The sequence below is a fragment of the Nerophis ophidion genome, linkage group LG24 (assembly GCF_033978795.1).
Source record: "Nerophis ophidion isolate RoL-2023_Sa linkage group LG24, RoL_Noph_v1.0, whole genome shotgun sequence".
Taxonomy (NCBI): domain Eukaryota; kingdom Metazoa; phylum Chordata; class Actinopteri; order Syngnathiformes; family Syngnathidae; genus Nerophis; species Nerophis ophidion.
In genome coordinates, this window is record NC_084634.1 from 2,389,502 (window position 1) to 2,416,611 (window position 27,110).

The window sequence follows — 27,110 nt, forward strand, 5'->3', positions numbered from 1 at the left end:
CTTGTTTTTGATGAACACTTAGGCCTACTACGCTACTTGTTTTTAATGAACACTTAGGCCCACTACGCTACTTGTTTTTAATGAAGACTTAGGCCTACTATGCTACTTGTTTTTAATGAACACTTAGGCCTACTACGCTACTGTGTTATGTGATGCTTGTTTTTAATGAACACTTGGGCCTACTACGCTACTGTGTTGTGTGATACTTGTTTTTAATGAACACTTAGGCCTACTACGCTACTGTGTTGTGTGATACGTGTTTTTAATGAACACTTAGGCCTACTACGCTACTGTGTTGTGTGATACTTGTTTTTAATGAACACTTAGGCCTACTACGGTACTGTGTTGTGTGATACTTGTTTTTAATGAACACTTAAGCCTACTACGCTACTGTGTTGTGTGATACTTGTTTTTAATGAACACTTAGGCCTACTACGCTACTGTGTTGTGTGATACTTGTTTTTAATGAACACTTAGGCCTACTATGCCACTTGTTTTTAATGAACACTTAGGCCTACTACGCTACTGTGTTATGTTGATACTTGTTTTTAATGAACACTTAGGCCTACTACGCTACTTGTTTTTCATGAAGACTTAGGCCTACTATGCTACTTGTTTTTAATGAATACTTAGGCCTACTACGCTGCTTGTTTTTAATGAATACTTAGGCCTACTACGCTGACAGAACAAACATAGCTGTTAAAAAAAAGAACATCAACTAAAAAATATTATGATTAACTTCCTGGCATGGACTTGGGTTGTCTTTAATTTGAAGCGGAGTGGTAATTGTTGTGCAGTCACAATATCTGAGTCAAGCGTGTTAATTATGCGGACACGTTTGTTACTGGAGACTTTCTAACACACTAATAATGGTCTGGTTCTTCTTTGTATTTTTGTTAATCGTTCAACTGTTATCTCCTGCTGTGCGCTTAGCTGCGGTGTAGCTGCTTGCTTTGAGTTATTCCAACAAAATATGACACTTTTTTTCTCAGAAGTGCGTTGCAATATGGGTGTACATGTGCCGTGCACGGTAAGAGAGGCATCATTAGTTGGTCACGCCTCACACTGTATCGCCATGGCTGGGCGTCGGCATTGGAAACTGTATCGGCCTGCCCGATATCGGCACACACACACACACACACACACACACACACACACACACACACACACACACACACACACACACACACACACACACACACACACGGAGTAGTTGTTAACACTCCACGAGCACAAGGAGAGCGTATTAGCATGAGAAACATGATAAAAGTGCAGCTCCTTTGTGTCCTTATCGCCGCTCCCATAATGCAGCAGGAGACAGGGATTGTCAGGAGGCTGGACACCCTCCTTATCTTCCTCGGGGGTCCTCGCTCTAAACGCTCAAACACCGACATTGTCCGCCCATTTGGAGGCTCGCAGACACATGTGATAACCTGTGTGTGTGTGTGTGTGTGTGTGTGTGTGTGTGTGTGTGTGTGTGTGTGTGTGTGTGTGTGTGTGTGTGTGTGTGAGAGGGCATGCTGGGAAAACGACCACCTCAGACTTTAGCCAAGTTCCAGGAAATAGTCTGGGCCGCTGTGTATATACATGACTTATGGAGTTCATACATGACTCTTGGAGTTCATACATGCCTTATGGAGTTCATACATGACTCTTGGAGTTCATACATGACTCTTGGAGTTCATACATGCCTTATGGACTTCATACATGACTCTTGGAGTTCATACATGACTCTTGGAGTTCATACATGCCTTATGGAGTTCATACATGACTCTTGGAGTTCATACATGACTCTTGGAGTTCATACATGACTCTTGGAGTTCATACATGACTCTTGGAGTTCATACATGCCTTATGGAGTTCATACATGACTCTTGGAGTTCATACATGACTCTTGGAGTTCATACATGACTCTTGGAGTTCATACATGCCTTATGGAGTTCATACATGACTCTTGGAGTTCATACATGCCTTATGGAGTTCATACATGACTCTTGGAGTTCATACATGCCTTATGGAGTTCATGCATGACTCTTGGAGTTCATACATGACTCTTGGAGTTCATACATGCTTATGGAGTTCCTACAAGACTTATGGAGTTTATGATTGACATATGGAGATGACATAAGGAGTTCATACATGACTTATGGAGATGACTAATGAAGTTCAAGCATGTCTTTTGGAGTTCATACATGACTTATGGAGTTCATACATGACTCTTGGAGTTCATACATGACTCTTGGAGTTCATACATGACTTATGGAGTTCCTACATGACTTATGGAGTTTATGATTGACATATGGAGATGACATAAGGAGTTCATACATGACTTATGGAGTTTATGATTGACATATGGAGATGACATAAGGAGTTCATACATGACTTATGGAGATGACTAATGAAGTTCAAACATGTCTTTTGGAGTTCATTCTTGACATATAGAGTTCATACATGTCTTACGGAGATGACTTATGGAGTTTATACACGACTTGTGGAGTTCATACTTGACATACGGAGATGACATATGGAGTTCATACTTGACATACGGAGATGACATATGGAGTTCATACATAACGTATGGAGTTCATACATGACATATGGAGCTAATGCATGACGTATGGAGTTCATACATGACATATGGAGATGACTTATGGAGTTCATACATGACATATGGAGCTAATACATGACATATGGAGTTCATACATGACATATGGAGATGACTTATGGAGTTCATACATGACATATAGAGATGACTTATGGAGTTCATACATGACATATGGAGCTAATGCATGATGTATGGAGTTCATACATGACGTATGGAGTTCATACATGACATATGGAGATGACTTATGGAGTTCATACATGACATATGGAGATGACTCATGGAGTTCATACATGACCTATGGAGATGACATATGGAGTTCATACATGACATATGGAGATGACTTATGGAGTTCATACATGACATATGGAGCTAATACATGACATATGGAGTTCATACATGACATATGGAGATGACTTATGGAGTTCATACATGACATATGGAGATGACTCATGGAGTTCATACATGACATATGGAGATGACTCATGGAGTTCATACATGACATATGGAGATGACTTATGGAGTTCATACATGACATATGGAGATGACTCATGGAGTTCATACATGACATATGGAGATGACTTATGGAGTTCATACATGACATATGGAGATGACTTATGGAGTTCATACATGACATATGGAGATGACTTATGGAGTTCATACATGACTTATGAAGTTTTTGATCCATTTGTGAGTTCAGGTGACAGGGTTGGAGTTAGTCCTAGATATTTTTCACCATGTCCACAGGGGGGGAAAAAAAACATCAGGTGTCAAAGTGTCAAACCTTATCAGCCACTTGAAATGCCACTACAGTGTTCTGCCACTGTGTGTGTGTGTGTGTGTGTGTGTGTGCGGGTGTATGTCGCAACAACATACCCAATTAGCGTCCCTCCGTGTCGACACGAAACACCAACTCCCAGGATGCCCGGCGTTTGCTCCCGCCTTAAGCGCGTTCTGCTCCACCAGACGTTTTATGAGCGACTGAAAGGAATTTCTTAATAACAGGATTACATGATGTAATCCCTTTTGTCTCTGTGGACCCACACACACACACACACACACACACACCCACACACACACACACACACACCCCGCACACCAGAAGGAAAATTCAAATGAACAAAGACATTATAAGAGCACAGTCAGAGACAGGAACACACCCAACAAAGCAACCGAGAGAGCCCACTCCGTCCTTGGCTCCCCACTAGCTCTCGGCCAATGTCCGGTCCGTGCTGATGAGCCAAAATCCGATTCGGGAGACCGAAGACTCCGATACATGCTCATTCAGCTCCGCGAAGCCCGTCCGTCCTGGCGCCAACCCGGCAGCCCCGTCTCTTCCCCCCGCATCTCCTCCGGTCTCTGTGGCAGGGAGGGAGCAGCCGGTAAGTGCAAAAGTACACAAAAATGCGACAACCACCACCCCCGATGGCCCCCCCCCTCCCCCGACCCCCCAGCCCCTTGTTGCGCAGTCCCGAAGAATCCCGGACCAAAAGGCAAACGAGAACAAGAGTGAGCCGTCAAGAACACAAAGAGCACACAGCTCCTGATACCAGCAGCCGCTAAAGTGGCACCACCTTGAAATCCAGGAGGTCCTGATGATAAGTGGGAACACACCCGCCCTCGGATTCTTTAGGTGCATGTCGCACCTTTTCAATCACTGGGACTGTCAGGGGACTTTGGGCCCTTCGAGTCTGTTAGTCCATGGACTTTTCCCAGTAAAAGTCCACAGGCCCTAAAAGTCCAAGACCCGTTTTATAAGTCAGGTGATGGCTCACCTCTACCCTGTTGCCTTTGCAACCAAAGGGCTGTTCATACTTTGATGGATTAAGAGAATCCTTGCGGGCATGAATCTGCATTGCTAGACCTAGTTTTACCGTCTGGTATGTGGTCTTATAAAATCATTCATGTGACGTGTCATGCCGGTGTCGTCCTGCAGGTGGAGCTGACGGGCAGCAGCGTCTTCGACTACGTCCATCCCGGCGACCACGTGGAGATGGCAGAAGAGCTGGGGATGAAGCTCCCCCCCGGGCGGGGTGTCTCTCTGTCCCAGAGCGGCCTCAATGACGACGCCGCATCCTCGGCATCGTCCTCCTCGCCCTCCCAGACGCCCGAGCCAGGTAGGACACGCAAGAACCCGTTTGCCAGCGGATCTCCAGGACTTGGAGGTACTCCATCAGCTTTTCAACGACCCTAACCCTAATCAGGCCGGCAAGGCGGCAATAGGTCTAAATTGCACTTAGCGGGTCCCAAAGAGTCCAGAATGTACCCAAAATATCCCCCTATATTTCATTTTAGGCAGATGTTGGACCCATTAGGGTCACCAATCTTTTCTGGGGTAAACTCTTGGATATTTAGGGATGCGATGAGCCCTTTTGGAAGAATCCTGGAACCTTAAGTTGGTCAGTTTCTCACCAACCTTATTGCTACGTCAATCAGGCGAGGTACTAATAGGTCTGAATTGCACTTGGAGGGTCCCAAAGAGCCCGGAATGTACTCAAAATAGCCCCTTTCCTTTCATCTCAGACAGATGTTGGACCCATTAGGGTCACCAGTCTTTTAGGGGGGTAAACTCTTGGATATTTAGGGATTAGATGAGCCCCTTTGAGGGAATCCTGGAGTCTTCAGTTGGTCAGTTTCTCACCAACCTTATTGCTAAGTCAGTCAGTAATAGGTCTGAATTGCACTTGGAGGGTCCCAAAGAGTCCGGAATGTACCCAAAATAGCCCCTTTCCTTTCATCTCAGACAGATGTTGGACCCAATAGGGTCACCAATCTTTTCTGGGGTTAACTCTTGGATATTTAGGGATGAGATGAGCCCCTTTGGAGGAATCCTGGAACCTCTAGGTGGTCGGTTTCTCACCAACCTTATTGCTAATTCAGTCAGTAATAGGTGTGGATTGCACTTGGAGGGTCCCAAAGAGTCCGTAATGTACCCAAAATAGCCCCCTATATTTCATTTTAGGCAGATGTTGGACCCAATAGGGTCACCAATCTTTTCTGGGGTAAACTCTTGTATATTTAGGGATGAGATGAGCCCCTTTGAGAGAATCCCGGAGCCTTAAGTTGGTCAGTTTCTCACCAACCTTATTGCTAATTCAGTCAGTAATAGGTCTGGATTGCACTTGGAGGGTCCCAAAGAGTCCGGTATTTTCCTTTTTGGGAACATTTTGGACCTCTTAGGTCCAACAGGACCTTTAGTGTTCTGGCCTTTATGGAGTAAACCCTTCGAGTTTTAGGGAATAGTTGGATCTTTTGGGGGAATCCTGTTTTCTCTAGCTGGTCAGTTTCTCACCAACCCTAAAACTAATTCGATACCAGTAGGGACGAACGGTATGTAGAAAATGGATGGATAGTTCCACATTTCCCAGACATATCCTTTAGTCCTTGACTGCGTGGGTTCCCTACGGGTACTCCGGCTTCCTCCCACCTCCAAAGACATGCACCTGGGGATAGGCCCCTCCCACCTCCAAAGACATGCACCTGGGGATAGGTTGATTGGCAACACTAAATGGTCCCTAGTGTGTGAATGTGTTGGCCCTGCGATGAGACGGTGACTTGTCCAGGGTGTACCTCGCCTCCCGCCCGACTGCAGCTGAGATAGGCTCCAGCACCCCCCGCGACCCTGAAAAGGACAAGCGGTAGAAAATGGATGCATGGATGATATCCCTGTGCCTTTACTCTTCTGTCATATTTTGGACTCTGGGGTGGGTGTGGCGGGGACACCGTTGGTTCCGCAGCCCCATTGTTCGAGTGCCCTAAACCAAAGTCCTTTTCCCCGGCGCGCAGGCCAGCTGCTCATTGGGATTCCACGCACCCCCGCATCCGCTCCGGCGCCACGTGGAAGACTTTGTACTTCCTCCAAAAGCTTTTTCATCGCGCCGACGATAATTTGGGAATTAGGGCGAAATCCATTTGTAAATTCAACAAAATGACTGACTGTCCGCCGAGGACGTGGCTTCATCAGTCTGTTCAAACAGTCGCCTCTCCGGCGGCGCGGCTCCTCTGAGACGGCGCCGTAATTAGATCTGCCGCGGATTTATTCCGAGCTGATTGGTGCTGCGAGGGGCGGGAGAGTGCCGGATGGTGCGGGAGAGTGCGGGAGAGTGTGGGAGAGTGTGGGATGGTGCAGGATGGTGCGGGAGGGTGCAGGATGGTGCAGGATGGTGCAGGATGGTGCGGGAGGGTGCAGGATGGTGCAGGATGGTGCAGGAGAGTGCAGGAGAGTGCGGGAGGGTGCAGGATGGTGCAGGATGGTGCAGGAGAGTGCAGGAGAGTGCGGGAGGGTGCAGGATGGTGCAGGATGGTGCAGGATGGTGCGGGAGAGTGCAGGAGAGTGCGGGAGGGTGCAGGAGAGTGCGGGAGGGTGCAGGATGGTGCGGGAGAGTGCAGGAGAGTGCGGGAGGGTGCAGGAGAGTGCGGGAAGGTGCGGGAGGGTGCAGGATGGTGCGGGAGAGTGCAGGAGAGTGCGGGAGGGTGCAGGATGGTGTGGGAGAGTGCGGGAGGGCGCGAGAGGGCTTGGGAGAACGCGGGATGGTGCAGGAGAGAGCAGGATTGTGCGGGAGAGTGCAGGATGGTGCGGGAGAGAGCAGGAGAGTGCAGGAGGGTGCAGGAGAGCACGGGAGAGTGCGGGAGGGTGCGGGAAAGCACGGTGAGATCGCGGGATGGTGTGGGAGAGTCGGGATGGTGCCAAAGAGTGCGGGAGAGTGCGGAGAGTTCGGGATGGGGCGGAAGGGTGCAGGATGGTCCGAGAGAGTGTGGGAGCGTGCGGTAGAGCGCAGGATGGTGGGGGAGGGTGCGGGAGAGCGCAGGATGGTGGGGGAGAGTGCGGGGAGTTCGGGATGGGGCGGAAGGGTGCAGGAGAGCGCAAGAGGGTGCGGGAGACTGCGGGAGGGTGCAGGATGGTGCGGGAGAGTGCAGGATGGTGCGGGAGGGTGCGGGAGAGCGCGGGATGGTGCGAAAGGGTGCAGGAGAGCGCAAGAGGGTGCGGGAGACTGCGGGAGGGTGCAGGATGGTGCGGGAGAGCGCAGGATGGTGCGGGAGGGTGCGGGAGAGCGCGGGATGGGGCGGAAGGGTGCAGGAGAGCGCAAGAGGGTGCGGGAGACTGCGGGAGGGTGCAGGATGGTGCGGGAGAGTGCAGGATGGTGCGGGAGGGTGCGGGAGAGCGCGGGATGGTGCGAAAGGGTGCGGGAGAGTGCGGGAGAGAGCGGTAGAGCGCAGGATGGTGGGGGAGGGTGCGGGAGAGCGCAGGATGGTGGGGGAGAGTGCGGAGAGTTCGGGATGGGGCGGAAGGGTGCAGGAGAGCGCAAGAGGGTGCGGGAGAGCGCGGGATGGTGCGAAAGGGTGCGGGAGAGTGCGGGAGCGTGCGGTAGAGCGCAGGATGGTGGGGGAGGGTGCGGGAGAGCGCAGGATGGTGGGGGAGAGTGCGGAGAGTTCGGGATGGGGCGGAAGGGTGCAGGAGAGCGCAAGAGGGTGCGGGAGAGCGCGGAAGAGTGCAGGATGGTGCGGGAGAGTTCGGGATGGGGCGGGAGCGTGCAGGAGAGCGCAAGAGGGTGAGGGAGACTGCGGGAGGGTGCAGGATGGTGCGGGAGAGTGCGGGAGAGCGCGGGATGGTGCGAAAGGGTGCGGGAGAGTGCGGGAGAGAGCGGTAGAGCGCAGGATGGTGGAGGAGGGTGCGGGAGAGGGCTTTGCATTCATCGGAACCCCACACAATCTGTACATTTTTTCTTTGATTTTAAAGGCCTTTCAAAATAAAACTTCTGATGCAAACGCGCGTACAACTCAACTGGAAGCGCTCATAAGACATCATTGATTAGTGATTGATTCATGGTTTCGCTCAAAGCTGGCGACACACCCCGTCTCCGTCGTCGCAGCCCCGTCCTCATCCTCGTCTTCCCCCTGACACCATTTGTCAAAGTCGCCTGATAGCAAACACATTCTATTCATGAGGTGCGCCACATCCACCCCCATCCAAACCCCCTCCTCCCCACACCCGCGCCGCTCCCCCGCTCAACTCCCCCCACCCCCGCCCCCCCCCCACAATCCCCCCACCCCCACCCACCCCCGCCCCTTGATGGCAGCGATTCAATTACAGCGTGGTCGCGATAGTGAGTCAGAGAGGCTGCGGTGTGACAGCACACTTACACACTGTTTACACTATTAAACTTTACCTGTGTGTGTGTGTGTGTGTGTGTGTGTGTGTGTGTGTGTGTGTGTGTGTGTGTGTGTGCGCAAGTGTGCGACTGAGCTCCTATCTGCTCTTTCATATATATTTATGTACGCGTGTGAGAGAGCGGGCCACGGCACATTTGTCATGATTGCTCCACTGCCGCCGTTGCATTGTGGGTAAAAAAGCGGCAGGCAGAAAAATGACCCGGCGGCTGGTGACAAAAAAAAAAACAATAGCGCTCTGTTGAAGGGAGAGACGCCCCCCGGTGGACACGTAGCATAGCATTGCTAGCATGTTGACACTAAAGACAGAAAACTGAATTAGCTTGGTCATCGTAAATAATCACTGAAATAGTAGCTCGCTAAGTTAGCATGTTGACTCTAAGGAGCCACAAAGACAACAGAAAATTAAGTTAGCTTGTTAATCATGGAGAATCACTGAAATAGTAGCTCGCTAAGTTAGCATGTTGACACTAAAGAACCACAAAGAAAACAGAAAACTGAATTAGCTTAGTCGTCATAGATAATCACTGAAATAGTAGCTAGTTAAGTTAGCATGTTGACACTAAAGAACCACAGAGACAACAGAAAATTAAGTTAGCTTGTTAATCACGAATAATCACTGAAATAGTAGCTAGCTAAGTTAGCATGTTGACACTAAAGAGCCACAAAGAAAACAGAAAACTGAATTTGCGTAGTTGTCATAGATAATCACTGAAATAGTAGCTAGTTAAGTTAGCATGTTGACACTAAAGAACCACAAAGACAACAGAAAATTAAGTTAGCTTGTTAATCACGGATAATCACTGAAATAGTAGCTAGCTAAGTTAGCATGTTGAAACTAAAGAGCCACAAAGAAAACAGAAAACTGAATTTGCGTAGTCGTCATAGATAATCACTGAAATAGTAGCTCGCTAAGTTAGCATGTTGAAACTAAAGAGCCACAAAGAAAACAGAAAACTGAATTTGCGTAGTCGTCATAGATAATCACTGAAATAGTAGCTCGCCAAGTTAGCATGTTGACACTAAAGAGCCACAAAGACAACAGAAAACTGAATTAGCGTAGTCGTCATAGATAATCACTGAAATAGTAGCTAGTTAAGTTAGCATGTTGACACTAAAGAACCACAAAGACAACAGAAAATTAAGTTAGCTTGTTAATCACGAATAATCACTGAAATAGTAGCTAGTTAAGTTAGCATGTTGACACTAAAGAACCACAAAGAAAACAGAAAACTGAATTAGCTTGATCGTCATAGATAGTCACTGAAATAGTAGCTAGTTAAGTTAGCATGTTGACACTAAAGAGCCACAAAGAAAACAGAAAACTGAATTAGCTTACTTGTCATAGATAATCACTGAAATAGTAGCTAGTTAAGTTAGCATGTTGACACTAAAGAACCACAAAGACAACAGAAAATTAAGTTAGCTTGTTAATCACGAATAATCACTGAAATAGTAGCTAGCTAAGTTAGCATGTTGACACTAAAGAACCACAAAGACAACAGAAAACTGAATTTGCGTAGTCGTCATAGATAATCACTGAAATAGTAGCTTGCTAAGTTAGCATGTTGACACTAAAGAGCCACAGAGACAACAGAAAACTGAATTAGCTTGGTCATGTTAGATAATCACTGAAATAGTAGCTCGCTAAGTTAGCATGTTGACACTAAAGAGCCACAAAGAAAACAGAAAACTGAATTTGCGTAGTCGTCATAGATAATCACTGAAATAGTAGCTAGTTAAGTTAGCATGTTGACACTAAGGAGCCACAAAGACAACAGAAAATTAAGTTAGCTTGTTAATCACGGAGAATCACTGAAATAGTAGCTCGCTAAGTTAGCATGTTGACACTAAAGAGCCACAGAGACAACAGAAAACTGAATTAGCTTGGTCGTCATAGATAATCACTGAAATAGTAGCTAGTTAAGTTAGCATGTTGACACTAAAGAGCCACAGAGACAACAGAAAACTGAATTAGCTTGGTCATCTTAGATAATCACTGAAATAGTAGCTCGCTAAGTTAGCATGTTGACACTAAAGAGCCACAAAGAAAACAGAAAACTGAATTAGCTTGGTCGTCATAGATAATCACTGAAATAGTAGCTCGCTAAGTTAGCTTGTTGACTCTAAAGAGCCACAAAGACAACAGAAAATTAAGTTAGCTTGTTAATCACGGAGAATCACTGAAATAGTAGCTCGCTAAGTTAGCATGTTGACACTAAAGAGCCACAGAGACAACAGAAAACTGAATTAGCTTGGTCGTCATAGATAATCACTGAAATAGTAGCTCGCTAAGTTAGCTTGTTGACTCTAAAGAGCCACAGAGACAACAGAAAACTGAATTAGCTTGTTCATCATAGATAATCACTGAAATAGTAGCTCGCCAAGTTAGCATGTTGACACTAAAGAGCCACAAAGACAACAGAAAACTGAATTAGCGTAGTCGTCATAGATAATCACTGAAATAGTAGCTAGTTAAGTTAGCATGTTGACACTAAAGAACCACAAAGACAACAGAAAATTAAGTTAGCTTGTTAATCACGGATAATCACTGAAATAGTAGCTCGCTAAGTTAGCATGTTGAAACTAAAGAGCCACAAAGAAAACAGAAAACTGAATTAGCGTAGTCGTCATAGATAATCACTGAAATAGTAGCTTGCTAAGTTAGCATGTTGACACTAAAGAGCCACAGAGACAACAGAAAACTGAATTAGCTTGGTCATGTTAGATAATCACTGAAATAGTAGCTCGCTAAGTTAGCATGTTGACACTAAAGAGCCACAAAGAAAACAGAAAACTGAATTTGCGTAGTCGTCATAGATAATCACTGAAATAGTAGCTAGTTAAGTTAGCATGTTGACACTAAGGAGCCACAAAGACAACAGAAAATTAAGTTAGCTTGTTAATCACGGAGAATCACTGAAATAGTAGCTCGCTAAGTTAGCATGTTGACACTAAAGAGCCACAGAGACAACAGAAAACTGAATTAGCTTGGTCATCTTAGATAATCACTGAAATAGTAGCTCGCTAAGTTAGCATGTTGACACTAAAGAGCCACAAAGAAAACAGAAAACTGAATTAGCTTGGTCGTCATAGATAATCACTGAAATAGTAGCTCGCTAAGTTAGCTTGTTGACTCTAAAGAGCCACAAAGACAACAGAAAATTAAGTTAGCTTGTTAATCACGGAGAATCACTGAAATAGTAGCTCGCTAAGTTAGCATGTTGACACTAAAGAGCCACAGAGACAACAGAAAACTGAATTAGCTTGGTCGTCATAGATAATCACTGAAATAGTAGCTCGCTAAGTTAGCTTGTTGACTCTAAAGAGCCACAGAGACAACAGAAAACTGAATTAGCTTGTTCATCATAGATAATCACTGAAATAGTAGCTCGCCAAGTTAGCATGTTGACACTAAAGAGCCACAAAGACAACAGAAAACTGAATTAGCGTAGTCGTCATAGATAATCACTGAAATAGTAGCTAGTTAAGTTAGCATGTTGACACTAAAGAACCACAAAGACAACAGAAAATTAAGTTAGCTTGTTAATCACGGATAATCACTGAAATAGTAGCTCGCTAAGTTAGCATGTTGACACTAAAGAGCCACAGAGACAACAGAAAACTGAATTTGCGTAGTCGTCATAGATAATCACTGAAATAGTAGCTAGTTAAGTTAGCATGTTGACACTAAAGAGCCACGGAGACAACCGGAAACTGAATTAGCTTGGTCATCATAGATAATCACTGAAATAGTAGCTAGTTAAGTTAGCATGTTGACACTAAAGAACCACAAAGACAACAGAAAATTAAGTTAGCTTGTTAATCACGAATAATCACTGAAATAGTAGCTAGCTAAGTTAGCATGATGACATTAAAGAGCCACAAAGAAAACAGAAAACTGAATTTGCGTAGTCGTCATAGATAATCACTGATATAGTAGCTAGTTAAGTTAGCATGTTGACACTAAAGAGCCACAGAGACAACAGAAAACTGAATTAGCTTGGTCATCTTAGATAATCTCTGAAATAGCAGCTCGCTAAGTTAGCATGTTGACTCTAAGGAGCCACAAAGACAACAGAAAATTAAGTTAGCTTGTTAATCACGGATAATCACTGAAATAGTAGCTCGCTAAGTTAGCATGTTGACTCTAAGGAGCCACAAAGACAACAGAAAATTAAGTTAGCTTGTTAATCACGGATAATCACTGAAATAGTAGCTAGCTAAGTTAGCATGTTGACACTAAAAAGCCACAGAAAACAGAAAACTGAATTAGCTTGGTCATCATAGATAATCACTGAAATAGTAGCTCGTTAAGTTAGCATGTTGGCACTAAAGAGCCACAAAGAAAACAGAAAACTGAATTAGCGTAGTCGTCATAGATAATCACTGAAATAGTAGCTCGCTAAGTTAGCATGTTGACACTAAAGAGCCACAGAGACAACAGAAAACTGAATTAGCTTGGTCATTATAGATAATCACTGAAATAGTAGATAGTTAAGTTAGCATGTTGACACTAAAGAACCACAAAGACAACAGAAAATTAAGTTGGCTTGTTAATCACGAATAATCACTGAAATAGTAGCTAGCTAAGTTAGCATGTTGACACTAAAGAGCCACAAAGAAAACAGAAAACTGAATTTGCGTAGTCGTCATAGATAATCACTGAAATAGTAGCTAGTTAAGTTAGCATGTTGACACTAAAGAGCCACAAAGACAACAGAAAACTGAATTAGCTTAGTCATCTTAGATAATCACTGAAATAGTAGCTCGCTAAGTTAGCATGTTGACACTAAAGAGCCACAAAGAAAACAGAAAACTGAATTTGCGTAGTCGTCATAGATAATCACTGAAATAGTAGCTAGTTAAGTTAGCATGTTGACACTAAAGAGCCACAGAGACAACAGAAAACTGAATTAGCTTGATCGTCATAGATAATCACTGAAATAGTAGCTAGTTAAGTTAGCATGTTGACACTAAAGAACCACAAAGACAACAGAAAATTAAGTTAGCTTGTTAATCACGGCTAATCACTGAAATAGTAGCTAGCTAAGTTAGCATGTTGACACTAAAGAGCCACAAAGAAAACAGAAAACTGAATTAGCTTAGTCGTCATAGATAATCACTGAAATAGTAGCTCGCTAAGTTAGCATGTTGACACTAAAGAGCCACAGAGACAACAGAAAACTGAATTAGCTTGGTCATCACGGATAATCACTGAAATAGTAGCTCGTTAAGTTAGCATGTTGACACTAAAGAGCCACAGAAACAACAGAAAACTGAATTAGCGTAGTCGTCATAGATAATCACTGAAATAGTAGCTCGCTAAGTTAGCATGTTGACACTAAAGAACGACAAAGACAACAGAAAATTAAGTTAGCTTGTTAATCACGGAGAATCACTGAAATAGTAGCTCGCTAAGTTAGCATGTTGACACTAAAGAGCCACAGAGACAACAGAAAATTAAGTTAGCTTGTTAATCACGGAGAATCACTGAAATAGTAGCTCGCTAAGTTAGCATGTTGACACTAAAGAGCCACAGAGACAACAGAAAACTGAATTAGCTTGGTCGTCATAGATAATCACTGAAATAGTAGCTCGCTAAGTTAGCATGTTGACACTAAAGAACCACAAAGACAACAGAAAATTAAGTTAGATTGTTAATCACGGAGAATCACTGAAATAGTAGCTCGCTAAGTTAGCATGTTGACACTAAAGAGCCACAGAGACAACAGAAAACTGAATTAGCTTGTTCATCATAGATAATCACTGAAATAGTAGCTAGCTAAGTTAGCATGTTGACACTAAAGAGCCACAGAGACAACAGAAAACTGAATTAGCTTGTTCATCATAGATAATCACTGAAATAGTAGCTCGCTAAGTTAGCATGTTGACACACTAAAGAGCCACAGAGACAACAGAAAACTGAATTAGCTTGTTCATCATAGATAATCACTGAAATAGTAGCTAGTTAAGTTAGCATGTTGACACTAAAGAGCCACAAAGACAACAGAAAACTGAATTAGCGTAGTCGTCATAGATAATCACTGAAATAGTAGCTCGCTAAGTTAGCATGTTGACACTAAAGAGCCACAAAGAAAACAGAAAACTGAATTAGCGTAGTCGTCATAGATAATCACTGAAATAGTAGCTCGCTAAGTTAGCATGTTGACACTAAAGAGCCACAGAGACAACAGAAAACTGAATTAGCTTGTTCATCATAGGTAATCACTGAAATAGTAGCTAGCTAAGTTAGCATGTTGACACTAAAGAGCCACAAAGACAACAGAAAACTGAATTAGCGTAGTCGTCATAGATAATCACTGAAATAGTAGCTCGCTAAGTTAGCATGTTGACACTAAAGAGCCACAAAGAAAACAGAAAACTGAATTAGCGTAGTCGTCATAGATAATCACTGAAATAGTAGCTCGCTAAGTTAGCATGTTGACACTAAAGAGCCACAAAGAAAACAGAAAACTGAATTAGCGTAGTCGTCATAGATAATCACTGAAATAGTAGCTCGCTAAGTTAGCATGTTGACACTAAAGAGCCACAAAGAAAACAGAAAACTGAATTAGCTTGGTCGTCATAGGTAATCACTGAAATAGTAGCTCGCTAAGTTAGCATGTTGACACTAAAGAGCCACAGAGACAACAGAAAACTGAATTAGCTTGGTCGTCATAGATAATCACTGAAATAGTAGCTCGCTAAGTTAGCATGTTGACACTAAAGAGCCACGGAGACAACCGGAAACTGAATTAGCTTGGTCGTCATAGATAATCACTGAAATAGTAGCTCGCTAAGTTAGCTTGTTGACTCTAAAGAGCCACAAAGACAACAGAAAACTGAATTAGCTTGTTCATCATAGATAATCACTGAAATAGTAGCTCGCTAAGTTAGCATGTTGACACTATAGAGCCACAAAGACAACAGAAAATTAAGTTAGCTTGTTAATCACGGAGAATCACTGAAATAGTAGCTCGCTAAGTTAGCATGTTGACACTAAAGAGCCACAGAGACAACAGAAAACTGAATTAGCTTGGTCGTCATAGATAATCACTGAAATAGTAGCTCGCTAAGTTAGTATGTTGACACTAAAGAGCCACAAAGACAACAGAAAATTAAGTTAGCTTGTTAATCACGGATAATCACTGAAATAGTAGCTAGCTAAGTTAGCATGTTGACACTAAAGAGCCACAGAGACAACAGAAAACTGAATTAGCTTGGTCGTCATAGATAATCACTGAAATAGTAGCTCGCTAAGTTAGCATGTTGACACTAAAGAACCACAAAGACAACAGAAAATTAAGTTAGATTGTTAATCACGGAGAATCACTGAAATAGTAGCTCGCTAAGTTAGCATGTTGACACTAAAGAGCCACAGAGACAACAGAAAACTGAATTAGCTTGTTCATCATAGATAATCACTGAAATAGTAGCTAGCTAAGTTAGCATGTTGACACTAAAGAGCCACAGAGACAACAGAAAACTGAATTAGCTTGTTCATCATAGATAATCACTGAAATAGTAGCTCGCTAAGTTAGCATGTTGACACACTAAAGAGCCACAGAGACAACAGAAAACTGAATTAGCTTGTTCATCATAGATAATCACTGAAATAGTAGCTAGTTAAGTTAGCATGTTGACACTAAAGAGCCACAAAGACAACAGAAAACTGAATTAGCGTAGTCGTCATAGATAATCACTGAAATAGTAGCTCGCTAAGTTAGCATGTTGACACTAAAGAGCCACAAAGAAAACAGAAAACTGAATTAGCGTAGTCGTCATAGATAATCACTGAAATAGTAGCTCGCTAAGTTAGCATGTTGACACTAAAGAGCCACAGAGACAACAGAAAACTGAATTAGCTTGTTCATCATAGGTAATCACTGAAATAGTAGCTAGCTAAGTTAGCATGTTGACACTAAAGAGCCACAAAGACAACAGAAAACTGAATTAGCGTAGTCGTCATAGATAATCACTGAAATAGTAGCTCGCTAAGTTAGCATGTTGACACTAAAGAGCCACAAAGAAAACAGAAAACTGAATTAGCGTAGTCGTCATAGATAATCACTGAAATAGTAGCTCGCTAAGTTAGCATGTTGACACTAAAGAGCCACAAAGAAAACAGAAAACTGAATTAGCGTAGTCGTCATAGATAATCACTGAAATAGTAGCTCGCTAAGTTAGCATGTTGACACTAAAGAGCCACAAAGAAAACAGAAAACTGAATTAGCTTGGTCGTCATAGGTAATCACTGAAATAGTAGCTCGCTAAGTTAGCATGTTGACACTAAAGAGCCACAGAGACAACAGAAAACTGAATTAGCTTGGTCGTCATAGATAATCACTGAAATAGTAGCTCGCTAAGTTAGCATGTTGACACTAAAGAGCCACGGAGACAACCGGAAACTGAATTAGCTTGGTCGTCATAGATAATCACTGAAATAGTAGCTCGCTAAGTTAGCTTGTTGACTCTAAAGAGCCACAAAGACAACAGAAAACTGAATTAGCTTGTTCATCATAGATAATCACTGAAATAGTAGCTCGCTAAGTTAGCATGTTGACACTATAGAGCCACAAAGACAACAGAAAATTAAGTTAGCTTGTTAATCACGGAGAATCACTGAAATAGTAGCTCGCTAAGTTAGCATGTTGACACTAAAGAGCCACAGAGACAACAGAAAACTGAATTAGCTTGGTCGTCATAGATAATCACTGAAATAGTAGCTCGCTAAGTTAGTATGTTGACACTAAAGAGCCACAAAGAAAACAGAAAACTGAATTAGCTTAGTCGTAATAGATAATCACTGAAATAGTAGCTCGCTAAGTTAGCATGTTGAAACTAAAGAGCCACAAAGAAAACAGAAAACTGAATTTGCGTAGTCGTCATAGATAATCACTGAAATAGTAGCTCGCTAAGTTAGCATGTTGACACTAAAGAACTACAAAGACAACAGAAAATTAAGTTAGCTTGTTAATCACGGAGAATCACTGAAATAGTAACTCGCTAAGTTAGCATGTTGACACTAAAGAGCCACAGAGACAACAGAAAACTGAATTAGCTTGGTCATCATAGATAATCACTGAAATAGTAGCTCGCTAAGTTAGCATGTTGACACTAAAGAGCCACAAAGACAACAGAAAACTGAATTAGCTTGGTCGTCATAGATAATCTCTGAAATAGCAGCTCGCTAAGTTAGCATGTTGACTCTTAAGGAGCCACAAAGACAACAGAAAATTAAGTTAGCTTGTTAATCACGGAGAATCACTGAAATAGTAGCTCGCTAAGTTAGCATGTTGACACTAAAGAGCCACAGAGACAACAGAAAATTAAGTTAGCTTGTTAATCACGGAGAATCACTGAAATAGTAGCTCGCTAAGTTAGCATGTTGACACTAAAGAACCACAAAGACAACAGAAAATTAAGTTAGCTTGTTAATCACGGAGAATCACTGAAATAGTAGCTCGCTAAGTTAGCATGTTGACACTAAAGAACCACAAAGACAACAGAAAATTAAGTTAGCTTGTTAATCACGGAGAATCACTGAAATAGTAGCTCGCTAAGTTAGCATGTTGACACTAAAGAACGACAAAGACAACAGAAAATTTAATTAGCTTAGTCATTGTTAGTATGTTGACACTAGCAGCGTGGTAAGTTAGCATGTTGCTAGGCTGTTAGCGCCCATGTCACGTACTCCCTGCTTGTCTTTGAAGGACTGTGGTGTCACTTTGAGGTCTTTGTCACGTTAGCGGGCTAACAAAGAAGTGGCGCAGATAGCGAGTCCTCCGAGTAAAGGAGGCAACAAAGCAGGTAGCGAGTCCTCCGAGTGAGGTCGTGTTAGTCGGGAGGCAACAAAGATAGCGAGTCCTCCGAGTAAAGGAGGCGAGAAAGGAGCTGAGATGTTTGACTAATGAAAGCTTCGTCCTTCAAACGCTACATTTTTCTTAATTAGCTGACAAGTCACATGATGGTCTTTGTCTTAAAGGGACGGCGTCGCTTAGGTCTCTACGGACCTTCGAGCACCAGAATGATAAACACCTCCTCTCCTTCATCACTTCTTCTTTTCTTTGTCTTTTCTTCTTCTTCTCCTTATTTTTCTTTAGCGCCTGGGGAAGGCGCCCGAAGATTCAACGTGGGTCCCCCCCCCCCAACGGGCTCACCACCCATAGAGGTCGGGTGCAGTGTGAGCTGGGCGGCAGGGCACTTGGGGGTCCGATCCTCGGCTACAGAACCTAGTTCTTGGGACGTGGAACGTCACCTCGCTGGGGGGGAAGGGGCCTGAGCTAGTGCGTGAGGTTGAGAAGTTCCGGCTAGATATAGTCGGACTCACTTCGAGGCACAGCAAGGGCTCTGGAACCAGTTCTCTCGAGAAGGGCTCGGAGGTGACGGACTGGGGTGGCAATTCTTGTTGCCCCCCCCCGGCTCAGAACCTGCACGTTGGAGTTCAACTCAGTGAACAAGAGGGTAGCTTTCCTCCTCCTTCGGGTGTCGGACTGTGATTGTGGCAGTCCGCTCCCTGTACGATCAGTGTCAGAGCTTGGTCCGCATCGCCGGCAGTAAGTCGGACACGTTTCCAGTGAGGGTTGGACTCCTGAGCTAGTGCGTGAGGTGGAGTAGTTCCGGCTAGATATAGTCGGACTCACTTCGACACACAGCAAGGGCTCTGGAACCAGTTTTCTCGAGAAGGGCTCGGAGGTGACGGACTGGGGTGGCAATTCTTGTTGCCCCCCCCCGGCTCAGAACCTGCACGTTGGAGTTCAACTCAGTGAACAAGAAGGGTAGCTTTCCTCCTCCTTCGGGTGTCGGACTGTGATTGTGGCGGTCCACTCCCTGTATGATCAGTGTCAGAACATAGTCCACTCCCTGTATGATCAGTGCCAGAACATAGTCCACTCCCTGTATGATCAGTGTCAGAGCTTGGTCCGCATCGCCGGCAGTAAGTCGGACACGTTTCCAGTGAGGGTTGGACTCCGCCAAGGCTGTCCTTGGTCACCCATTCTGTTCATAACTTTTATGGACAGAATTTCTAGACACAGTCAAGGCGTTGAGGGGATCCGGTTTGGTGGCTGCAGGATTAGGTCTCTGCTTTCTGCAGATGATGTGGTCCTGATGGCTTCATCTGGCCGGAATCTTCAGCTCTCACTGGATCGGTTGGCAGCCGAGTGTGAAGCGACCGGGAAGGGAATCAGCACCTCCAAGTCCGAGTCCATGGTTCTTGCCCGGAAAAGGGTGGAGTGCCATCTCCGGGTTGGGGAGGAGACCCTGCCCCAAGTGGAGGAGTTCAAGTACCTAGGAGTCTTGTTCACGAGTGGGGGAAGAGTGGATTGTGAGATCGACAGGCGGATCGGTGCGGCGTCTTCAGTAATGCGGACGCTGTATCGATCCGTTGTGGTGAAGAAGGAGCTGAGCCGGAAGGCAAAGCTCTCAATTTACCGGTCCATCTACGTTCCCATCCTCACCTATGGTCATGAGCTCTGGGTCATGACTGAAAGGATAAGATCACGGGTACAAGCGGCCCAAATGAGTTTGGGTCTCTCCCTTAGAGATAGGGTGAGAAGCTCTGCCATCCGGGAGGAACTCAAAGTAAAGCCGCTGCTCCTCCACATGGAGAGGAGCCAGATGAGGTGGTTCGGGCATCTGGTCAGGATGCCACCCGAACGCCTCCCTAGGGAGGTATTTAGGGCACGTCCAACCGGTAGGAGGCCACGGGGAAGACCCAGGACACTTTGGGAAGACTATGTCTCCCGGCTGGCCTGGGAATGCCTCGGGATCCCAAGTGGCTGGGGTAAAAGAAGTCTGGGCTTCCCTTCTTAGGCTGCTGCCCCCGCGACCCCACCTCGGATAAGCGGAAGAACATGGAGCTTGATCTTCTTCTTCTTCTTTTTCTCCTACTTCTTCTTCTTCCCCTTCTTCTTATCCTTATTATTCCTTTCCTCTTCCTTCTTCTTTTCCTTTTTCTTCTTTTTTAGTTATTGTTCTTCTCCTTCTTCTTCCTTTCCTTCTCCTTCATCTACTACCACTTCTTCTTCTCCTTTTCTTCTTCTTCTCCATCTTATTTTTATTTTACTTCTTCTTCTTCTTCTTCTTCTTCACCTTTTTTTTCTTTTCTTCTTCTTCTTTGGCTTCTCTTTTTCTTTTTCTTTTTTTCTTCTTCTTCTCCTTTTCTTTTTCTGTTTCTTTTTTTCTTCTTCTTCTCCTTTTTTTTCTTTTTGTCTTCTTCTTCTCCTTATTTTTCTTTTACATCTTCTTTTTCTTATTAATTTTCTTCTTCTTCTTCTTATTCTCATTTTTATTATGTCTTTTTCTTCTTTTTTCTTCTTTGTCTTTTCTCTTCTACGTTTCCTTCTTCTTCTTTTCCTTTTTCTTTGTTTTTTGTTCTCCCTTTCTTCTTCTTTTTCTTCTTCTTCCTTTCCTCCTCCTTGCTTTTCTTCCTTTCCTTATTCTTTGTCTGCTACATTTTCTTCTTCTTCTTTTTCTTCTTTTTCTTCCTTTCGTCCTCCTCATTCTTCTTCTTCGCCCTTGTTTTATTTTTGTCCATCTTCATATTCTCCTTCTTGTTCTTCTTCTTCTTCCTCCTCCTTTCCTCATTCTTCTTCTCTTTTTCATCATCTTTCTTCTTCTTTTTATTATTATTATTATTCTCCTTCTCCTCCTCCTCCTCCTCCTCCTCCTCCTCCTCTTCCTTCTTCTTCTTCTTTGTCTCCTCTTCTTCCTTCTTCTTCTTCTTCTTGTCTTTCCTGTCCTTCTCTTTCTTCTCCTTCTTGTTTTAATTTTTCTTCTCCTTCTTATTCTTCTTATTCTTTTTCATCTTCTTCTTCCTCCTTTCCTCATTCTTCTTCTTATTTTTCCTCATCCTTCTTCTTGTTCTTCTTCTTCTTTTTCTCCTACTTCTCCTCCTTCTCTTCCCTGCCCTTCTCTTTCTTCTTCTTCTCCTCCTCCTCCTCCTCCTCCTTCTTTTTCTTCTCCTTCTTCCTCTCCACCTCCTTCCCTGACAATGCCCCCACAGGACACAGCACATTGTTATTCATTCCAGAGGAAACAAAGAGGAGTCTCCTGTCCTGCGTGTCCTTCATCCTCATTATTATTATTATTATTATTATTATTATTATTATTATAATCACTTCCTTCCTTCCTTCACTTCCTCACTTGTCCTTCGCCAGCATCCTTTCTTTACTAAAAAAAGTTTCCCTCTTTTATTTTGACGGGACATCCTCCAGGGCTTGATGACATTGTGACACACACACAAGAGTATATCATGACTGGGAGTGCTTTTATTTTGGCGTGTGATGGTGTTTCTACTTCCTGTTGTGCCCCCCCAGCGGAGTCGAGCAGCCCCAGCGTGTTGTCCCCCGACAACTGTCTGGAGCGCTCCTTCTTCATCCGCATGAAGTCTACGCTCACCAAGCGAGGCGTGCACATCAAGTCTTCAGGATACAAGGTGACGCCGCCGCCGCCGCCGCTTTTCTTTCCCCCGGCGCCGCTGACGGCTGTGATCTCGCCGCCCAGGTGATCCACGTGACGGGGCGCCTGCGCATCCGCATGGCGTTGACGCACAGCCGGGCGGTGCCGGTGCAGATCATGGGCATGGTGGTGGTGGCGCACGCCCTGCCCCCGCCCACCCTCAACGAGGTGCGCATCGACTGCCAGATGTTCGTCACCCGCGTCGACATGGACCTCAAGATCGTCTACTGCGAGAACAGGTGGGCACGGCTGGCGTCCTTTGTCGCCTCGCACTTTAGCATTCGGCGCACGCTTTCATTCACGAGCCGGTCGGGGTCTCTGATGGATCTGTCTCCTCGCCGCCGCCCGGATAAAAGCCATCTCGGGCATCTGGCTCAGGGCCGCCGTGATTCCTATCGGCCTCGGCGAGCACAATGGCGTGCAGACCTTGGTCTTGTCTGACAAAAGATACAGACAATGGCGGCGCGGCGAGGAGACGGCTTGTGTCGCAGACTCTGTGTCCCAATACTTTTGTTCTGCCGTGTCAGCTGGTAGCAAACATGGCCGCCAATTGGGCCCCTGACTAGGTAGTAGTCGTGTGTAACTTTGGAGTGCAGGCGCTCATTATGTCGTAGCTCAGTAGTTGTAGTGCGTAACATTTAGTCGTAACGTGTGACCGCTAGTGTGTAACCTAGTAGTTGTAGCTTGTAACATTTAGTCGTAACATGTGACCGCTAGTGTGTAACCTAGTAGTTGTAGTGTGTAACATTTAGTCGTAACATGTGACCGCTAGTGTGTAACCTAGTAGTTGTAGCGTGTAACATTTAGTCGTAACATGTGACCGCTAGTGTGTAACCTAGTAGTAGTAGCGCGTAACGTTTAGTCGTAACATGTGACCACTAGTGTGTAACCCAGTAGTTGTAGCGTGTAACATTTAGTCGTAACATGTGACCGCTAGTGTGTAACCTAGTAGTTGTAGTGCGTAACATTTAGTCGTAACATGTGACCGCTAGTGTGTAACCTAGTAGTTGTAGCGTGTAACATTTAGTCGTAACATGTGACCGCTAGTGTGTAACCTAGTAGTTGTAGCGTGCAACATTTAGTCGTAACATGTGACCGCTAGTGTGTAACCTAGTAGTAGTAGCGCGTAACGTTTAGTCGTAACATGTGACCACTAGTGTGTAACCCAGTAGTTGTAGCGTGTAACATTTAGTCGTAACATGTGACCGCTAGTGTGTAACCTAGTAGTTGTAGTGCGTAACATTTAGTCGTAACATGTGACCGCTAGTGTGTAACCTAGTAGTTGTAGGGCGTAACATTTAGTCGTAACATGTGACCGCTAGTGTGTAACCTAGTAGTTGTAGGGCGTAACATTTAGTCGTAACATGTGACCGCTAGTGTGTAACCTAGTAGTTGTAGGGCGTAACATTTAGTCGTAACATGTGACCGCTAGTGTGTAACCTAGTAGTTGTAGCGTGTAACATTTAGTCGTAACATGTGACCGCTAGTGTGTAACCTAGTAGTTGTAGTGCGTAACATTTAGTCATAACATGTGACCGCTAGTGTGTAACCTAGTAGTTGTAGGGCGTAACATTTAGTCGTAACATGTGACCGCTAGTGTGTAACCTAGTAGTTGTAGCGTGTAACATTTAGTCGCACCATGTGACCGCTAGTGTGTAACCTAGTAGTTGTAGTGCGTAACGTTTAGTCGTAACATGTGACCGCTAGTGTGTAACCTAGTAGTTGTAGGGCGTAACATTTAGTCGCAACATGTGACCGCTAGTGTGTAACCTAGTAGTTGTAGGGCGTAACATGTGACCGCTAGTGTGTAACCTAGTAGTTGTAGCGTGTAACATTTAGTCGTAACATGTGACCGCTAGTGTGTAACCTAGTAGTTGTAGTGCGTAACATTTAGTCGTAACATGTGACCGCTAGTGTGTAACCTAGTAGTTGTAGGGCGTAACATTTAGTCGTAACATGTGACCGCTAGTGTGTAACCTAGTAGTTGTAGTGCGTAACATTTAGTCGTAACATGTGACCGCTAGTGTGTAACCTAGTAGTTGTAGTGCGTAACATTTAGTCGTAACATGTGACCGCTAGTGTGTAACCTAGTAGTTGTAGTGCGTAACGTTTAGTCGTAACATGTGACCGCTAGTGTGTAACCTAGTAGTTGTAGGGCGTAACATTTAGTCGCAACATGTGACCGCTAGTGTTTAACCTAGTAGTTGTAGGGCGTAACATTTAGTCGTAACATGTGACCGCTAGTGTGTAACCTAGTAGTTGTAGTGCGTAACATGTAGTTGTAACATGTGACCGCTAGTGTGTAACCTAGTAGTTGTAGCGTGTAACATTTAGTCGTAACATGTGACCGCTGGTGTGTAACCTAGTAGTTGTAGTGCGTAACATTTAGTCGTAACATGTGACCGCTAGTGTGTAACCTAGTAGTTGTAGTGCGTAACATTTAGTCGTAACATGTGACCGCTAGTGTGTAACCTAGTAGTTGTAGTGCGTAACATGTAGTTGTAACATGTGACCGCTAGTGTGTAACCTAGTAGTTGTGGTGCGTAACATTTAGTCGTAACATGTGACCGCTAGTGTTTAACCTAGTAGTTGTAGTGCGTAACATTTAGTCGTAACATGTGACCGCTAGTGTGTAACCTAGTAGTTGTAGTGCGTAACATTTAGTCGTAACATGTGACCGCTAGTGTGTAACCTAGTAGTTGTAGCGTGTAACATTTAGTTGCACCATGTGACCGCTAGTGTGTAACCTAGTAGTTGTAGTGCGTAACGTTTAGTCGTAACATGTGACCGCTAGTGTGTAACCTAGTAGTTGTAGGGCGTAACATTTAGTCGCAACATGTGACCGCTAGTGTTTAACCTAGTAGTTGTAGGGCGTAACATTTAGTCGTAACATGTGACCGCTAGTGTGTAACCTAGTAGTTGTAGTGCGTAACATGTAGTTGTAACATGTGACCGCTAGTGTGTAACCTAGTAGTTGTGGTGCGTAACATTTAGTCGTAACATGTGACCGCTAGTGTTTAACCTAGTAGTTGTAGTGCGTAACATTTAGTCGTAACATGTGACCGCTAGTGTGTAACCTAGTAGTTGTAGTGCGTAACATTTAGTCGTAACATGTGACCGCTAGTGTGTAACCTAGTAGTAGTAGTATAGTGTGTAGCGTAGTAGTGTTGTTGTGTTGCAGGATCAGTGACTACATTAGTAGTATGATTAGTGTGTAAGGTAGTTTAGTGTGTAACGTAGTAGTGTTGTTGTGTTGCAGGATCAGTGACTACATTAGTAGTATTATTAGTGTGTAAGGTAGTTTAGTGTGTAACGTAGTAGTGTTGTTGTGTTGCAGGATCAGTGACTACATTAGTAGTATTATTAGTGTGTAAGGTAGTAGTAGTATAGTGTGTAACGTAGTAGTGTTGTTGTGTTGCAGGATCAGTGACTACATTAGTAGTATTATTAGTGTGTAAGGTAGTAGTATTATTAGTGTGTAACGTAGCAGGGTTGTTGTGTTGCAGGATCAGTGACTACATTAGTAGTATTATTAGTGTGTAAGGTAGTAATAGTATAGTGTGTAACATAGCAGTGTTGTTGTGTTGCAGGATCAGTGACTACATTAGTAGTAGTATAGTGTGTAAGGTAGCAGTGTTGTTGTGTTGCAGGATCAGTGACTACATTAGTAGTAGTATAGTGTGTAAGGTAGCAGTGTTGTTGTGTTGCAGGATCAGTGACTACATTAGTGGTATTATTAGTGTGTAACGTAGCAGTGTTGTTGTGTTGCAGGATCAGTGACTACATTAGTAGTAGTATAGTGTGTAAGGTAGCAGTGTTGTTGTGTTGCAGGATCAGTGACTACATTAGTAGTAGTATAGTGTGTAAGGTAGCAGTGTTGTTGTGTTGCAGGATCAGTGACTACATTAGTAGTAGTATAGTGTGTAACGTAGCAGTGTTGTTGTGTTGCAGGATCAGTGACTACATTAGTAGTAGTATAGTGTGTAAGGTAGCAGTGTTGTTGTGTTGCAGGATCAGTGACTACATTAGTAGTATTATTAGTGTGTAACGTAGCAGTGTTGTTGTGTTGCAGGATCAGTGACTACATTAGTAGTAGTATAGTGTGTAAGGTAGCAGTGTTGTTGTGTTGCAGGATCAGTGACTGCATTAGTAGTAGTATAGTGTGTAAGGTAGCAGTGTTGTTGTGTTGCAGGATCAGTGACTACATTAGTAGTAGTATAGTGTGTAAGGTAGCAGTGTTGTTGTGTTGCAGGATCAGTGACTACATTAGTAGTAGTATAGTGTGTAAGGTAGCAGTGTTGTTGTGTTGCAGGATCAGTGACTACATTAGTAGTAGTATAGTGTGTAAGGTAGCAGTGTTGTTGTGTTGCAGGATCAGTGACTACATTAGTAGTAGTATAGTATGTAACGTAGCAGTGTTGTTGTGTTGCAGGATCAGTGACTACATTAGTAGTAGTATAGTGTGTAAGGTAGCAGTGTTGTTGTGTTGCAGGATCAGTGACTACATTAGTAGTAGTATAGTGTGTAAGGTAGCAGTGTGTTGTGTTGCAGGATCAGTGACTACATTAGTAGTATTATTAGTGTGTAACGTAGCAGTGTTGTTGTGTTGCAGGATCAGTGACTACATTAGTAGTAGTATAGTGTGTAAGGTAGCAGTGTTGTTGTGTTGCAGGATCAGTGACTACATTAGTAGTAGTATAGTGTGTAAGGTAGCAGTGTTGTTGTGTTGCAGGATCAGTGACTACATTAGTAGTAGTACAGTGTGTAAGGTAGCAGTGTTGTTGTGTTGCAGGATCAGTGACTACATTAGTAGTAGTATAGTGTGTAAGGTAGCAGTGTTGTTGTGTTGCAGGATCAGTGACTACATTAGTAGTAG

General features: G+C 44.1%; 1 protein-coding gene across 3 annotated transcripts in view; it reads left to right on the forward strand.

The window, feature by feature from the left end:
* LOC133542124 (neuronal PAS domain-containing protein 3-like) overlaps positions 1-27,110 on the forward strand; it is a 248,497-nt gene that overhangs the window by 209,437 nt on the left and 11,950 nt on the right. For all 3 annotated transcript variants that reach the window (XM_061885981.1, XM_061885982.1, XM_061885983.1), the window contains exons 6-8: positions 4,539-4,719; positions 22,093-22,211; positions 22,280-22,473. In XM_061885981.1, coding sequence (XP_061741965.1) covers positions 4,539-4,719; positions 22,093-22,211; positions 22,280-22,473 — 494 coding nt within the window. The remainder of the gene's footprint in view (positions 1-4,538; positions 4,720-22,092; positions 22,212-22,279; positions 22,474-27,110) is intronic.